The sequence below is a fragment of the Cinclus cinclus genome, chromosome 3 (genome assembly GCF_963662255.1).
Source record: "Cinclus cinclus chromosome 3, bCinCin1.1, whole genome shotgun sequence".
Classification (NCBI taxonomy): Eukaryota; Metazoa; Chordata; class Aves; order Passeriformes; family Cinclidae; genus Cinclus; species Cinclus cinclus.
The window spans coordinates 14,885,526-14,903,026 of record NC_085048.1 but is presented as its reverse complement, the minus strand read 5'-3'; the positions used below and the strand labels follow the sequence as shown (position 1 = coordinate 14,903,026).

At 46.7% G+C, this 17,501-nt stretch overlaps 1 protein-coding gene across 1 annotated transcript in view; it reads left to right on the top strand.

Annotated features, from left to right (window-relative positions):
- GRHL1 (grainyhead like transcription factor 1) overlaps positions 1 to 3,805 on the top strand; it is a 36,528-nt gene extending 32,723 nt beyond the window's left edge. The window contains exons 14-16 of the mRNA XM_062488487.1: positions 852 to 937; positions 2,545 to 2,609; positions 3,691 to 3,805. Of these exons, the coding sequence (XP_062344471.1) occupies positions 852 to 937; positions 2,545 to 2,609; positions 3,691 to 3,805 (266 nt within the window). The remainder of the gene's footprint in view (positions 1 to 851; positions 938 to 2,544; positions 2,610 to 3,690) is intronic.
- The last annotated feature ends 13,696 nt before the right edge of the window (positions 3,806 to 17,501 follow it).

The following is a 17,501-nucleotide window of genomic DNA, read 5'->3' as shown; positions in this document are numbered from 1 at the left end:
TTAGAAATGCCAATAATTGTTCCATGTTGCAGGTGTGTCAAAGCTGTGGCTGACGAACCCTTGCAAACAATCCAGTCATTAGACTTGCAATACCTAGTCATTAGAAGATGGATTAAAGACAGCAAAGCTGTTAAAGTCCAAGCTTTCTTGCTTTCCTGGCTTATTCCTCAGCCTTAATGTAGTTTTTAATGAGGTTGATGTTATATGTAAAGAGTCTGTGCTAGTTTGAGAACGCTAGGGATTCTCACCTAATTGGGGTTCTTGCTCTTTTGTTCTCCTCCTAGCAGGAGACCAAACCTGCATTGTATGTCAGCTCTGGTGGTAAGAGTATTACTGAAATACAGCAAGGGGTAGGAAGAAAGATGAGGCAGTGTAGGAGGAGCACAGAACTGTATGAATAAATTATTTAAAACTTAGGAGGTAGCCAGGATGGATTCACCTGCTGTGATAGCATCTGTCAAATCATTTGACTGTGAAAAGTCTTATGGCAAATGACTGTAAGATACGGAGGAAACCCAAGAGTCTCAAGTATTTGTGTTTGGTGTTACTCCTTTCTTTGTTTCAAATATGACCTTTTTTTCTAATAATAGAGAAAATAAAGAAAATAGAAAACTATTTTGACAGTAAAGATGCTTGAGCATCTAAAGCCTGAGCTTTATGTGCAAGAAGTAAGTTTTGAGCTAACCTAGTTGTGCATGTTTGTGCTACGGTCTTAAGTGTATATTGAACGTATGTATGTATATTTCTTCATAAGATCCTCACTGGATGTCCCCATGTGCTTAGCCACTGTGGGATACAGATTTTTCCTGAGAGGTATTGCACAGTTAATTCCTCTGCAAATTGCTTTCCAGTGCTTCTGTATGTCCGAAAAGAGTCAGAGGAAGTCTTTGATGCATTGATGTTAAAGACACCATCTCTGAAAGGCCTAATGGAAGCGGTAAGTAATGAGGTTGGTTTATAGTCCTTAAGAAAAAGCCCTGGCTACCCAGTCCTTACACACTGACCAGTCATAGGAGACTTTCAGTCACAGCTTGTGTCCACATATTTCTGCTTTTCTGGATAAGGACAATTTCCTTTCAGTAACATGGAAATTAATGCAAATAATGCTGTAATTTATTATTAAGGGAATTTGGGAAGCTTGTCTTTTCAGTACCTTACCCCACATCCATGGGGCCTGGGTGTAAGAAGCCTTCCTGAAGATCCAGGTGTGTCAAACTTGACACACAAGTTTGGATGTTCCTCTTGTCAGAGGGGGTACTCTTGTTAGGAGATGGAGTGACTTTCAGAATGTGTCCAGTGGCTTGGGTTTGTTTCAGCCTTTCAGAGCCATGTTTGGAGCCTTCCACTGCCCTTTCACCAGCCAGTAATGCAGAGCTCCAAGTCCCAGCTTCTCTTTCTTGCTGAAGGCTTTTATATATCTGTGCACACATGTGTGAAATTGCTCTCTGGTGCTTGACTTCCAAAATAGCCTTTCACTATCCGTGCTGCTGCAGAGGAAGGGAAGTGCAGAGCTTAAGTCCAAAGAAGGGTGTAATGTTTGGCATGAACTCAAAACTGACGTTTCTGTCTATCTCTTTCTGTGACTAATGCCTCTGCTCAGGGAACAGGGGCTTTGGGGATGTACAGGCAGGTCTGGCCATTAGCTTTCCCTTGTAGAGATAGTTCTGTAATCAGAATCTTTATCTCTCCCTAGCTGTGAGGCTTTGCCAGTTGAAGGGAGGCAGCTAATGGAGAGAGGGATTGAAGGCTGTGAAGTCTTCCCTTAGCCCATAGTCTTGAAGTGAAGCTGCACCTTCTTTATTTCACTCGGATTTCTTAAAGCAAGCAATTGAGTGCTCACAGCTGTAGCCTGGGGGAAATTCCCTGTATATTTGCATGTCAAAGCAGTGTATTGGTTTGGTACTTAGTGTCGGTGTGATAGAGCAGTTTGCCAAAGTAAACCAGGCTTAGGTTACTGACCTCCCGAATTTCTGGAGGTTGTGTAGTGAAGTGCTATGGTCAGTGGCTGTGGCTCCACACTGATGTCACCCTGCTGGGGAAGGAGAATGTTTCTGATCACCTCATGTTCTTACGGACCTTCTTAGCAGAGATCCTTTCTCTGTTGCTATTTTATTATTTCAGCCACTGTCATGACTAGTTTTCACTTGATCCTTCTGACACTAAAATGGTGTTTAAAAATGGTTTTCAGTATGTTAAGAGAACAGAGAGCCAAGAGAAAACGAGTCAGGGTGTGGAGTGGGCTTTTAATGGGTGGGTTTTTGAGTGTAGGGGCAGGAGATTGCTGTATAAGAAGTAAGTAACCAGGTTTCAAACCTGTTTCAAACCTGATTAAATTTTTTGCACAGAAGTTAGCTAAATGCAGAGAAGGGATTCTGATCTGTAAATTTACGCTGTAGTTTGGGATTTAGTATTGCCTTTATAGGGCAGAGCAGTTATCCTCATTTGCAGGCTTTTTTTTTTGTTGTTCCTTCCTGTAAAATCGGAAATGAAAGACAATGACATCAGTGTCCTTGCTTCACCAATCATTGCTTTCTTTTGTTCTAGATATCTGACAAGTACGATGTTCCTTTTGATAAAATAGGGAAAATATTCAAAAAATGTAAAAAAGGGTGAGTATGTACCTGTGCAACAACTGCCTGTGAATGCCATTTGTTGTTATGTGTGTGTGCACACAAGTGAACACATTCCAACATCATCCACAGGGCTGTAGACTGGAAGACTATAGGAAGGGTCTATAGAAATATGTAGTCTGCCTTCCTGAGTAAATACGAGTCAATTCTCTGAGCTAATTGTTATTTGAACCAGAGTTGATCATGTCAGAGGAAGAAGAGTTCAGTTTACTAAAAGATTCCCGGTTATTAAGAACTTCCTTCAACCCATGTTAAATTATTCCAGTGGTGACTGGGCTCACTATATCTGCATTTGGCTACAATTACTAAGCCCTGGTTGTCTTTTTGTGGGCTAAATTGAAGAGAACTTAGGTGTGAAGTGTCTGTTTCTCCCAGAGGCTGTGCTTCATTATCTTTTTATTTTGTATCATAAGTAATTGAGTTTCTGAACATTGTCTTCTTTTGTTTCATCTTTTAATTTCTCAGTAATTTTCTTGGGGTGTCTATAATCCAGTTTGGTGTCTCAGCCCCTTCCCCTTCTAGCCAGAAAATTGCACCCTTCCAGGGTTGTGCTTTCATAGCAGAATTACCCTACCAGAACAGCTGCAAAAGCTTAGACTCTGTGATATCTAAACCACTGCTAAGCACAGCTTGATGTGTGTGTGTACATATACACAGGTATTGACCTTTCTGGCAAATGAAAGAAGTGGCCAAGCGTGGGTGGTTTCTTCCCTGTGAGCTCTGTAGGATTTTGTGCTGATAGTTTATAACTGGCTAGCAAACCCATTCAGAGCCCCACATGCCTGCGGCTTCAGTAGGATTCTGCTGGTTCCAAGATCTCTCTCCCTCCCTGGTCCAGGAGCCAGATTTAATCCTTCTGTGCAGACTCTGAGAAGTGTGGCTGCCAGCCTTGATTTAAGTCAGAACAGCCAGATCTGCTATGGGAAGCAATGAGTCAGAGAGAGATGAGCAGGGATCTTGTGTTACCCTTGGGTAGTCCAGGCTTTTTTAGGTTTGAGAGTGCCTTTGCTCTCTTTGGCATTTCGAACTGTAAAATACCTGATCCATTTTGTTTTTCCAGAATTCTGGTCAACATGGATGATAACATTGTGAAGCACTATTCTAATGAAGATACCTTCCAGCTGCAGATTGAAGAGGTTGGAGGATCTTACAAGCTCACTCTGACTGAGATCTAAGATCACAGATCACTGTGGATTTTAAACAAAGGTCTCAAGTGAACATTTTCCCATAATTCAGTATGTTGGGCAAAACACTAATCACCTCCAGAAGAAAGCCAGATGTTTGACTTGTTCTGGGGAGCAGAGCAGTGGTTTTGCTTAATACGTTTGTGTTTGTGTTCTTGCTCATGACCTTACTTGCACTTGAAATGGGCAAGAAAAGATCAGCAATTAAATGGAGAGTATGTATATATCTTTACTAGTGTATAAACCACTAGTAGGTATGGGAGGGGAAATCTCCTGGAAGGTGGCCTTTTAGACTGGTGATGTCTTATTTATCTATTCAGTAACCCTGTTTGAGCCTGTTAATCACCTAATTCCATTTTACTGGACTGTTTTCTGCTAGGGAGAGCTGCAAAACTACTAACTGATATTAGTAGGAGTTGCATGCAGGTTGGAGAAATGTCTGTAATGTTTACTTGTGACTAGGGCAGACTGTTGAAATCACTTGTGTCATTTGGGGGAATGTAAAACTGCCTTGCTTATGAAGAACTCACCTTAGTAACTGTGTGAACTCTCATCAGATGAAGCTATATTGTATATAAGTGCAATATATTTTTGAAGGTTTGTAAATGTGTACATATAAGCAATATATAATATATATAAAATATGGTGTTCTGTATATACCATGAAAATATGCAATGAAGCCCATCTAAAAGGATGCCATATACAGATAAAACATATTTAATGTAGATATTTAAAAATGGACAAACCCTTATCATGCACCAAAGGTGAGCACACGTTTGTACATTCATAGAAGGCACAAGAGACCTGCTTGTTAAAACATGGATCTTCCTATGTAGAAGGAAAAATATACCAGCTCTCTAAATTCTCATGCACAGGCAGGCAATGGAAATCCTGGTTTCTGTTATGAACTGCCACTAAATCCTGAACCAGCTGTGTACTGCTGTCCTGGGAGGTAATTTGGGCCAAGTCTGAGAGCTGGTTCACAGGAGGAGCTGGGCAGATGCAGTTCTCTTGAAGTCTTGCGTTTGGGGCACAGAAAGAAGGTCTCCTGGAGGGTGGATTTTTTTTCTGTAGCAGTGTACTTAAGGCTCAGCTGGATGCTGCCTGCACCAGCAGCTCAGGCTGGATGAACCCATGGGCTAGATGGAGCCAGCTTCTAAGGCCTAGGATGTCAACAACTGGAACTGCACAGGCAGGGCTTTTGAGAAAGGAATGTGGTAAAATGGCTCAGCAGGCCAAGTGTTAGCAGGGAGCAGGGCCTCCAAGTAGGTTATGCATTCCTGATGTCTCTAGATACCATGGACCCACTGCTGAGCTGGTGACACCCAATGGGCACAGCAGCCATCCTCAGCCCCAGCTGGAAGCGCCAAACACCTCCAAAAAGTGCTGCCCTGTGCTATTTACTCATCATGCACATGTGCTTATGAAGGAAAGACACTCTTTAGTTAACAGCAAGTGAGAGAGAAGCATTTAAAGGGCAGCACTAAGGCAAAAGCCTCCGTTACATAGTGAGCTGAAGAATGAGTGACAGGTCCGGTGTCAGAGCTTTAGTTAGGGATCTGGGTAATGAAAGGAGTTTATAACATTTTTCAGACAGTACAAAGATACACATACCTCACCTAGGACATGAAGGTCAACGTGGAAAGACTGGAGAAATAGTCCAGAAAAGTAGCATGTGATCTTACTTAATAATTAATGATTCTACTTAATGGTTAACAAATTGTAACCTACTAGTGTTTAGCTCTGTCACTGTGCTGTTCGGAACAGGGAGGCAAATGCCATGTTGAGTTGATCAACAGGAACATGACCTGCAAGAAATAGGAGACCTGCCCCCTTTGGCTCTGCTTGGCATTGCTGAGGCCTCCACTGGAGTGCAGGGTAGACGGTGTGGTCCTTCAGCCAGAGCTCATGGCTTCTGAGGAGGAAGGCCAGCATGATTCGGCTGGTGAGGGGTCATGTTCAGATGAGATGGTTGATGGGAGCAGCCTCCCAACCCATGGACATGTCCTCCCTATCCATGGCAAGCACAGCGAGTAGTGGGTGTAAATCACAGAAATTCGGGCTGGGTGTTGAGGCAGCTTTTTCTAGTGAGAAGACCAGGTTGCCCATGGAGGCAGTGGTTTGGCATCAAAGGTCTTCAGAGTCAGGCTGAGCAAAGGTATGTCTGGACTGTTACAGCTGTAATTCATTCTCCCTTGGTGGTGAGTGCAGGTGAACATTTGAAGTCCCTCCCCACCTTCTTTTTTAATGATTTATATAAAATACAATATTTTGGAATTTGTATTTTGATCAATCCTGAGCTGGTTCATTCCATTCCTCCCTCTATTCCCCCCTCTTTCCTTTCTCCTCCTTTGTTGATGGGCCCCAACAGAGGGTTGGTGATGCTCTGGGCACTGCATGCTCCCCTCTTTGCTCTGTGGCTGGAGTTGAGCAAACTGCACACAGACTGTGGGCATGTGGCCAGAACATGGGGGCTCGAGGCCGAAGGAGAGAGGCTGATGTGCAGCAGGATGCTGAAGAGACTTGGCCAACAGCTGCCACCCTGTACAGGAATGCACCGCCAGCAGAGCACCTCAGGACCCGTACCCAGCCAACACCAGCCTGGGCCTCCCCTCGGCAGTCACGGGAATCATTTTACTATGGCAAGGGAAGTTTTTTTAAAAACCTGATCTATAGAATACATATATATATATATTTACACATTTTTATTGAAAATGGAAGTTTTATTATGGAAACTTGGTCTAGGGTCAGGGAAGTAGATTTAGAGTCTTCATAGAGGTATGATTGACATGAATGTTATTTCTTTTTACTGCTTAATGAAGTATGTGAACTAAATCTGACAATTGTTTTCCACTATAAGATATTCTGGGACACGGGTCTTATAACAGTAGCAGCAATGTCATGTATGTTTTATGAAGCTGTTTTTTTTTTTTTTTTTTTTTTTGTTTGGCCTTCTGTTTTTTAATTGAAAATGTATTTTAAACCAAGCTATTAAATTTTATATGTTCATTTCTAATGATGAGTCCTCTATATAACAAATGCATCTGCTCTTATACCTTCAATTTTCCTCTGACATGGAATCTATAAAACCCTGGTGATTGTTTCCAGTTTCTCCTTGCAAAAGAAAATAATCCCAGTGGCAGCTTTGCTGTTGTTATTCCCACATAAGAAAGGGCCAACCCCATTCTCATTCTCTGTTTTATTCCAGCTGACCTCCTTCAGTTCAGTGTGTGGGGAAGCTGCAGCGTTTGCTTCCATAGGACCCTTTCTCCTTTGGCAGGAGAGCAGAACATCCATGGGTAAGATCAGGTGTGTAGGGAAACCACTGGTGAAGCTGCAGGCAGTGACTTTCCCAAGCTGAAAACAAAATTCATGCTAACATCTCCAGGATAATCCTAGTGCCATGGTATCTGGAGTGGTGTTGGCCTCCTCCTTTTCACTGTCAGAAAATGTCTCAACAAGCTTTTGCTGCAGCTGGCTCCCAGCCCCTGCAGCAGTTGCTGTCCTGGAGCAGCTCCTGTGCTGGCATCTTCCCAACCACCGGGCTTGTGTCAACATGCTGGGGCTGGGTGGGGAGCAGTGTGGGTGGCAGATTATTTCTGAGCTAGGAAAAGGGCAGGAAAACCTTTACTTATTTCCTTATTTATTTTTAGTTCTTGTGCAGGCTCTGCTCGCAGGGTTTGTCCCAGATGCAGGAAGATGCTGCAGTGTGTTGTGACTGGGTGATGCACTAGTGCTGGGTGATGCCCTGTGTCATCTCCACCTGAGTTTGTTCTTGCTGGAAGACTGGGCACAACCCATACAGTTGGTGTGTGGCCATCTCACAGCAAACCTCAGCATGATATGGAATGTGGTGCAGGGCTGGCTGAGAAACGACTGCTACTCCCTCTTCCCTGGCTGTGTGATACCACCATTTTCCTCAGCCTTCATGGGGGGGGGGGGGGGGGGGGGGGTGTGTGTGTATGTATATCTGTGCCAGCACTCTATCCTCTTACTAACACCCCTCAGCCCTTTTCTATTCAAGTGAGTTCAAAGGAAGTGAAGGTGAACCCCCAAAGATGTAACTCTGAGCTCCCAAGGCAGGGAGCCTTAAATGGAACTCCATGCTTCTTCCTGGAGCATGACTTGGGGCTCTAACATTGAAAACACTTAGTTAGGCTTTTAAGATCTGACCTCTTTTTCGTATAGGAAAGTTGAATTCTGCATCAGTCTCCAGCTTCTTGATGGAAGTTTATCGAGCAAGGGTTTGCAAGAGCATGGAGCTTCGATGCTCCTCTATTTGGTTTGTGTTTTAGATCACTGGAGCCATTATTACAATTAAATTATTAAATATTAGACAATATTTAGGTGACACCTCAACTAGATGAACTGATCTAATATATGAGTTCTCAGAACTTGTTTAGCTGTTTGTCCTGTGACTATCCTGCCATACCACCGGAAACCTTTGCATAATTCACAATGCTACAGAAGGAATATTTGGCTTTCCCTCCCCCTTGGCAGTGTCAGTAGCCACTGTGGCTGGGGCAGTTGTGGGGTTTTTGGCACATCCTGCAGGTTCTTATTCCCACAGGGCAGTGCTGCCCTGCCCCATCCGTGTGCCTGTGTGTGCAGCTCCTGGATGGCTGGTGTGCTCTCTGGCTCAAAGCAGGATGTATTTTGTCATGCCTCCAGCATGGCCACCCTGCAGGCTGCAGGTGCATGTGCCAATAACAGCTGGTGACCAATGTCAACCACACTGAATCTGTGTGTCCCTGCTGCAGAACTGGTCACCTCGGGTGGCATCCTGAGCTTAGAGCTGGCCTGCAGGTCAGTCACCACCACCGCAGTTTGGGAAGCATGCAGCAGGCAGAGGAAAGGTGCATGGGTCAGCCTGGCAGCAGCTCTGATGAGTGGGAACACGATGGAAAAATGTTTGGATGTCTTGGAAGTTCAATACCTGGAGGAGATTGAGCCCTGGGCTCAGGGATTATAGCAGTGGGGGATGATGGAGCATGCTCTGCAGGTGGCTTCTGCCACCAGGCTGAAAAAGACAGTGTAAATTGGAGTGAAATTTGTAGAGGGTCAAGTGACATGGGGGAAAGTGAATGGAGTCCTGTGGTTCCTCAGCACCAGGGAAATTAAGTACCTTGATTCCTCAGTGTCCAGCAGGAGAGGAGAGCTGGGTGGAGCCCCAGCCAGGCAGTGCTGGCCCTGCCAACCTGTTGAATCTGCTCTTCCAACTTCTGAGCTCCCTGGTTTGGGTTGAGCAGAGCACTGTCCTGCTGCCACTGCCCAGGAGTTTGAATTGAACCAATCTGCCTGCTCCAGCCATTGGAATGTGCCCAGACAGAGCCCAGTCCCTGGCCTGGAGAGATACAGCTGGAGCAGCTGGGAGCTCTCTGGGACCACTCTGGGAGCAATGCTCAGCCCTGCTCAGGGGTGGCAGGTGTCTGCAGTAAGGGCACAGGCATGCAGGGATTGGCACTGGCTGTGCCAGGCAGTGGTGCCAGTGCCATTGGGTAGTAATGCTAGTGCTAATGCCAGTGCTTGGTTTGGTGATGCTTCTAATCTTGTCATTATAAGGCTTGCTTGATTTCTTTCCCCCCCTAAATAATTGAGCTATTAATAAGCAAATAAGGGAAAAGCGATCACACAGTGGTCAGCTTTGCAGGTCGTGTCCCCACATCTTCTCACTTGAAATGCTTTGAGCCTGTCAGCCAGTGCTGACCAAGAGCTTTTGGGGAGCAGCAGGGCTGGGTCCCCCATCTTGTGGATATCCTAAAGGGCCCTAAACCAGCCCTTGTTTTCCCGCTTGCCTTTGCTTTGCATACTTAAAAAAGAGCCCAGGCTGTAGGCAAAGAGGCTGGTCGAGACTTGCTGTCTACAAAGCCTCAGGTCAGGGTAGTGCCTGAGACAAAAGGAGACAGTTATAAAAATCAATGATGGGAAGCTAAAAAATAAAAATCCATTGCTACCTGAATCACCCCCTGCTGCACTACCTGGCCATTCCCAAATGAGCTGGCACCTCATGGCAGTTCTGTCCAGAGCTTTGCCTGGGAGTGACCCCCCAGCCCAGCCTTGGGGGCCAGCTGAGCTCTGCCTGTGGGGATGCTGCAATGCCTTGTGCTGCCTGGCCTCAACAGGGATGAGGGCTTTGATGAGAGGAGGGCCCAAATCCACTCCATCGCTGTAGAGGCACAGCTTGTGCCTGCTCCTCTGTACATGCTGTAGGGCATGGGACCACAACTCTTCCCCATTAATGGCCAGCAGCACCCCTAAGACCCCATTCTGATTTCCACTGTTTTTTTCAAAGGCAAATTTTGAGCTCTCCTCCAGGACTGAAAAGAAAATTTGAAAGATACCTCAAGAGAAACTAAAATGAAAATGATTATTTTGACCCTAAATCACTCTTCTTCACACTTTTTCTGTAGGCCCATCTTTTTAGGTCCATCAGTTCCTAGGTGCTGGGGGTTAAAGATGCTCTTCAACACCATCAAATTGTGCAAAATTAATTTCTTGGAGGAATTTCCCCCATCACCCTGCTTTGAAAACCCTATCTCTCTGATCCTCAAGGTTTTTTTCACGCTGCATTACACCTACCCATTAACCTGCTGTTATTTTGCTCTGAAGGTACATCTTGAGGCTTTTATGAACCATATTTGAGCTCCCTGACAACAGCACTCGGGTGGATGTAAGCCAGCGTGACAGAGCGTGTGAATGCCATAAAGTGCAGGGTGGAAATCTGGCCAGCAGGGACCTGGCTGGCTGCAGCAGCACTGGGATTTCATCCCCTGATGAAGGGAGGAGGAATTGACCTGAGCTGGGGCAAAAAATAAGCTGCCAGCCAGGTGAATCTGAATGGAAGCCCAAACCATCAGGTAAAGGTATTCAGGCAGGGTATTCACAGCTCAGCTTCCTTCAGTCAATCACTCAGGAGAAAAGGAGGGATGGTTCTTGTGGAGCAGGAGGAGATGTGGCCAGGGCTCCTTCTGACTGTAAGGCTGGAAGCTACTGAGTGTGTAGGGAAGGTTTTTGGGTAAAAGCAATGTTTCTCCAGGGCCTTTCTCATCCAGCAGAACTGTGAACTGTGAATGTTCAGCCTCAGACTGTTCTTCACAGGTCACTGCATGGTTGGGATTGAAAGGGATGTCTGAGGGCACCTGATCCTACTCCTTTGCTCAAGCAGGGCCACCCCCAGTCAGCTGCCCAGCACCCTGTCCAGAGGGCTTCTGAATATCCCTAGGGACAGAAACTCCACACCCCTTCTGGGTAACCCAGTACTGAGTCACCCTCACAGTAAAGTATTTCCTGGTGTTCTGAAACTCCTCCTGTGTTTGGGTTTGTGCCTTTTGTCTTGTGAAAGTGTGTGCTGGGTCTCCTGGAGGAAATAATACCAAGACATTAGAGATGAAGTGGTGATTTGGGACTGCTTCAGGTGAGCTGCAGCCATGGGAAAGAGTAGGGTGTGCAGTTGGGGGCATCCCTGGACAACATCCACCCCATGGAAAAGCAAGACATGGTGCTGGCTCTATCCTCTGCTCTGCTGGCATTGTGGAAGGATGCCCAAGGGGAAAGAAACTGAGTGTAAACAGTGTTGTCTATACTCAGGAAGGGAAAATGGCAAGTCTATGCACCAGAAGAGCTGCAGCACAGAACTGGAACCTGAGTTTATTTCACATTAGTCATCTTGCTGCACCTCTTAACATCCTGAAGCACTGCAGTAGTGAAGGGGAAGTGCACACCCAAGGCTGATGTAAGGACTTACCCATGCTGGGAAAAAAATAGGGACTCCTTGTCCTTTCTATGTAAATAGTGTAAAACTAAGTGGGAAAGTGCTCTTAAAGGGAAGTATTAGGATCTCCACTGTGGTAAGGGGAGTTGCAGCAAGTAAGTCCAGGCAAGCACTAATTATGAGAAAAAGCATCAAGCTGGCTGGACACGATCCAAACAACAGGCAGGGTCTGTTCTGCAGCTCAGTGAGTGAATGGAGCTGACTGAGTCATGTACAACTAGCAGTGCTGCCAAGGAAGTATCACAACAACAGGAACTGCAGTTTTAGCTGGGGTAGGGATGGGATGTGGCCATTGCTGGGGTGAGATACATCCCTTTAGATGCTAGAACAGGAATTTAAACTATTAAGCAACTCAATTGCCACTGACTATTCCCTCCCCCCCCCCCAAAAAAAAAGCTTGGGAGGTAGTTTTTTAATTTATTTAACTATTAATGGAAAATGTATTTTTCAGCAGTAAAACCCTATACTTGACTGTGTTCTTCAATATACAGTTAATTCAATATTTTATGTAGGAGGTTTCTCGGGGTGTAAAATCATTGATGGCACAGTTTGAGTGCAAACACTGGGGAAGGGAAATTACCCTTACAAGCAATCTCCTCAGCTCATGCCCTCCTTTGCTTTGGCTGCCGTTTACCAGGGATGTGTCCTTGTTCCTGGATTTGCTCCTGCCAGCTGCAGCCTTTCTCTGGCCTGCCAGAATTTGGCATTGTGACACCCAATGAGACTGATGTGGCATTGGAGAGCAAAACAGAAACCCTGTCACCCACCCATGAGGGAGCACGGGCTGACTCAGCTGGAGACAACGTGTCTGTAAGAGCACAGCTGTTCTGCCCACTGGAGGTGTTTGGGGAGGCAAAGGAAGGTGTCAGGTGAGCAGGATGCAGACCCTGCAACCAGGAGCAGAGATGGGAGTGGGCACAGCACAGCCCAAGGAAACTGGAAGAAGGTGATGGTGTAGCCAGAGTGGTTGGTGAGGAGTTTATTTATAAACCTGCTGATGGGCTAGCAATCACACCTTTGCATGTGTGTGGTGTGACAGCTGGCTGCCACGGGGAGCACCTTACACAGCAAAATTCACAGTGCACTCGCTCTGACATAATTTCGTGTGTGCATGCTGTTGTAGGAAGCAGCAAGCAAAGCTGAGCACGCCGAGCAGGGGTACCTCAGCTTCTGTCTCTTGCTCATCTATTGCAGACCCTGTGCACCTGTGAGCAGCAAGGGGAGGCAGACCACTCTCCCACTGCACTGGTGGCCCCATAGCCATGTTCTTCACCCCTGGCTAGAACACATCCAGGGGCAAGCAGGGCTGAGCCTTGATGTCCATGAGACATCCATGTGCAGGAGAGCAGCAGTAGAGGCATGTTTGGTGGCCTTTGAAAGTGGCCTTCTCATCTGTCTCATTCTCTTCCACACAAGCTTTGTGCTACTTCTGTTCAGGGCTGCCCTGACTGGTCTCCTGCCCCTGCTCAGTCTCCTCATTTGTCTGACTTCCAGTGATGGTCAATAACTGCAAACCCTTATGGTGACATTTTAACTGGGACGTTCTTTATTCTTAATGTTTTACCAGGAGAAGGCCAAGAAGGGAGAGGGAGAGACAGAAGCTTATTCTGCGGGGCTGGGGAAGGAAAGCATAAGACATGCAGCTCCAGGGAGGAGGAGATGGAAAACCAGCAGACTGGATGAAGTGGAGCAGGGATATGTGAGTGATTAATTCCCCAGGAAGTGTAGGGTCAGGAGTCACCCTGGAAGTGGGTGGGAGGAGGGTGGCAGGGATACAGATAAGGCACTAGACCAGAAATAACATAGACTCTTATTTTAGTGTTGACTTAGAGACATGACCTCAAGCAACAGCAACCTTTCATCAGACAACCAGGTCTGGGATGTCTTGGCCATTCCCAGGCACATAAGAAGGGCCTATTCCCAGAAAGGGGTGTTGGGGGAAGCTTTTGAAGGTGCTCAGTAGTGTCTCACATTATCAAACAAGGGGGGGACAGAGGTTGTACATCTGAGCCATGCAGAGAGGCCCCCTGATATCAGCTGGGTAATCCAGAGCCAGTGTGAAGAATGGGAAAAAGCAGGATCTTAAACAAGGCCCATCTGATGTCAAGAAAGGTGACACACTTGAGAAGACAGCAGGACACCTGTGATCAGCCACAACCCCCACCACCACCCAGAGCCCTCCCTGGGGCTTGACACTATTCTGTACTTGGTGCTGCACAACACCTGGGTACCAGTGGACAATGTCCCAGGGGAGATGCCAGTGTTGGTGCTGGGACAGCCATTGCCAATGTCAGGCCACTGCTGCCCCTGTGGTACCAATCACCCCCACTAGGAACAATGTCCAGTGGTCCAGAAGTCAGTCCCTGGTCACACAGGATGTCTTCCAGCACCTGAGTGCTGCATAAAAACACTGCAGGGTTGTTAACATGTGGAAGATAACTCAGGATGAAACACATGTTTGCACATAGGCTTGACAGCTGCCCCAGCAAGTCCTGAGATGACCAAAAGAGGGGAATATCTATCAGCATTGCTAATGCTTTAATACACTGTGTGTCAGAAAATATGTGTAGGCTTAGCTAACAGTAATGCTGAGGTCAAGGGAACAGTGAAAAGAATTAAGACATCCTCTTAAGCAGAACAATAAATAAATAGCATGTAATTTTAATTTTTGCTGGTTTTTGAATCCATCTCCTGGTGCCACTAAAATAGGATCAGGGCACAAATAGCAGCAGTAGAAAAACCAGACGGTGCACTCAAGCAAGCAGATGGTGCACTAGTATGTCACAATTATCACTGTCACTTACTTTAATATTTCTATCACAGTGGACTTGTGGACAGTCCACACCTGTAATCAATATTTGTGGATTGGATTCTTTTAGTTCAGTGAACACTACGTTTCACATGCTCATAACAAATCTGTTTGAGTGATGATTTCTCCCTGTAGTACTGCCACATGAAGTCTTTGACACAGTTAATATTGTTTTTGTGTGTGCGTAGAAAGAGATTTTTGGGAGTGAAGAAAAAAAATTGGCAGCATGTGTTTATTCTGTCAGGACACCGGGTCCAAAATAGAGCGGGAAACAGTTTTTGTGGCTCTTCTCTTAAAACCTTTTCTTTCGTTGTAACCTGGCCGTGTTTCCTTACACTGCGCTGGCTGCTTCCCCACTCCTTGGATGCTTACCCCTGCACCAAAAGCTCAATCTGCTTCGGAAAGCGAATACCAAAGATGCAGGCGAGGAAGAATTTGACTTTTGACTCCAGCCATTTGGGGACAGCACGTGAGGACCGTGTTTTTGTCCTCCCCGGGGCAGAGGCTGCTGTTCCTGCTGGCAGACACGTAGGCAGATCCCGGGGCGGGCGGCGGGATGCGCTGCGCTCTCCGCATCCCGAGAAGTGCCCTTGGGCAGCTGTGCGACAGCCGGGGGGCACGGCACGTCTGCACTGCCCTTCCTGCCCTCGGGCTCGCCGTCCTGCACTGCCCTTGGCTCCGCCGGCACGCTGGAGCGTGTCCCGGTCCCGGTCCTTGTCCTATTCCCTCGGGGACAGCGCCAGGAGCCGGAGCCGGACCGGCGCGGCCGGACCCGCTCCCTCCACAGCAAAGAGACAGCTCCCCAAAACCTCCCTGACACACACACACTCCGTGTCAGCCGGGCCACAGCCTTTGTAAAAGCCCGTGGATTTATCATCACTTTTACATCCAGAAATTATTCTACCAAGAAATATTCCTTGATGGTCTGCCTGCTTTCTTTTATTCTCTTTTTCTTACCACTTCTATTCTTCATGGTTATCCCTTAAATCCCTTCCCCCCCGCTATTTCTCAGAGATACCCTGTATATAACTCTGACTAAAAATACCTTCTGTATCTCTGCTATTCCCCTGGGTGAATCCCTCTGGTGCTGCTCCTGCCCTTGGCCAGAGGCTGCTGCAGTCGTTTCCATCAGCTGGTGACAGACACCACCAGGCAGAGCTCCTTACTTTCCTCCCTGGTGGGGCAGTGTGGTTTGGGACAATCTGGGGTTGTGGCAGCTCTGACTGCTCTGTCCTTCACAACAGAGGGGAGAGAGGGGACAGAGATGCATCCTATCACCTTCACTTCTTCCCATGTATCATCTCACAGCCCCTGCACAGGAGCTCTGATTGTAATTATCTGTATTTTTTTAGTGCTGTCCCATTTGCTAGGCTCCCTGTGTTTGCTACAGTAGCCTGCTGCTGTATGCAGCCAGGCCAGATGCTGCTGCCAAAATGCAGTAACTGTAGAGCTGCACCCCAGACAACTGCTTTTGTCTATTTTTAACTACTGGCAAATATTAGGAAAACTGTCTGAGCCCATAATATTCTCCCTTCAGTCTCTTTTGAAAGGTTTATGGCATAATTAGCTACAAGAAGGGAATGGGGGGAGCTGCCTGCGTGACCTTTTGCTTTTTCAGTCTCCAGTATTAATTATTTTCCCTGCTACTCACACGGGATGTTTGATTCTTTCTTGTCATCCAGCCGAAAGGATAAGAACCAGGGCAGAGCCTTCTCAACCCTCCACTGCAGCCACTTACATCTGCTCCTTCCTGCCTCGGAACAAAGGCGTTGTCTATCTCCAACAAAGAAAGCTTTTCTCTGAAGTGTTTGCCAGTGGTCTGAGTTAAACAGGCCTTTATAAAACCACATGGTCCTCGGAGAGCCCGATGCAGAGAATACTGGAGCAGCAGCACTGGAGGGGGGGCTGGTGCAGGATGGCTGTGCTGGGAGGGAGACCAGCCAGGCAGGGCGGGGACACAGGCATCCTGCAGCCACTGATGTGGCTGCTCTGAACTCTTTGGAATGGAGTACTGAGGATACCTGGGCTTTGTTCCAGGTTACTGCCTCCAAGGAGGGAAACTGCAGCCAGTGTGGATCATCCAGAGGGTCTCGCTCCTGCGTTTTCAGGAAGCTGTGCTGCTGCTGGGTGAAACCCATGGGAAAATCAGTGGGTGTAGGGACAAGTATAATGAAGCAGGAAAATAATAACTGCTTTATTTTTCACCTTGGTGCAGCCTTGGGAAGGGAAAGAAAGCAGGGAGAAGTAGGAGTCGGGAGAGAGGGAGAAGCTCTAAGGCTGCCAGGGCTGGGGGCTCAGACCCCTGATATTCAATGTGAGGAGGAAGGTGCTCCTTCCTCATCTGAATTGCCTCAGCTGGCAGCAGCAGAAAAAGGCAAACCAGAGGTGACTTTGGTAGGAGTTCCAAAGACTTATTTTAAAAACTTTAGCTGCCATTTTTAGCTCAGCAAGGGGAACATAATCAAACACATTTTTTCTATAACACAAGTCAGAGTACAGACCTGTAACATCACTTCTTTTAACTGGTCTTGCATCCATGAGCTGTAGTGAGGACTCCTGGGGAACTTGGAACACGTAGGCAGATTCTGTGGTGTGTGACATGGGAAACATCCTGTTGGGAGTCAGGAGAAATGATTCCACTCCCCTGTGTCTGCTTCTTCCCTGGCGAGGCTGCTGTGCTGCCTCCAGATGCTATGACTCAGTTAGAAGTCTCTGCTGTCAATGACAAAGGCTGTGCAAATAAGTGCTTTGAGCAGGAGCTGCATGAGTTACAAGCAGCAAGGAGACAAACACAAGTCACTTCCCAACTACAGCAGAACCAGAAAACATGCAGAATAGAACAGTATTTTCCTAAAAAATACCGAAATGTTCTTCTTGAAAAGGATTCATGCCATTGAGAGGCACAAACAGTGTCCCCACTGTGCCACCTCAACTGTGCTTTTTAGTCACCGATGGTATTTGCACAAGTTTTTTTTTCATTCTCTGTCACACAACTGATTCCCTTTTGCAAACTCTTCAATGTTAGAACTTGACTTGCAGTTTGAATTATCAGCATTTTCCTTACCATCATACAGCAGAGGCCAGGGCTCCAGCACAGCAGGTCCCAT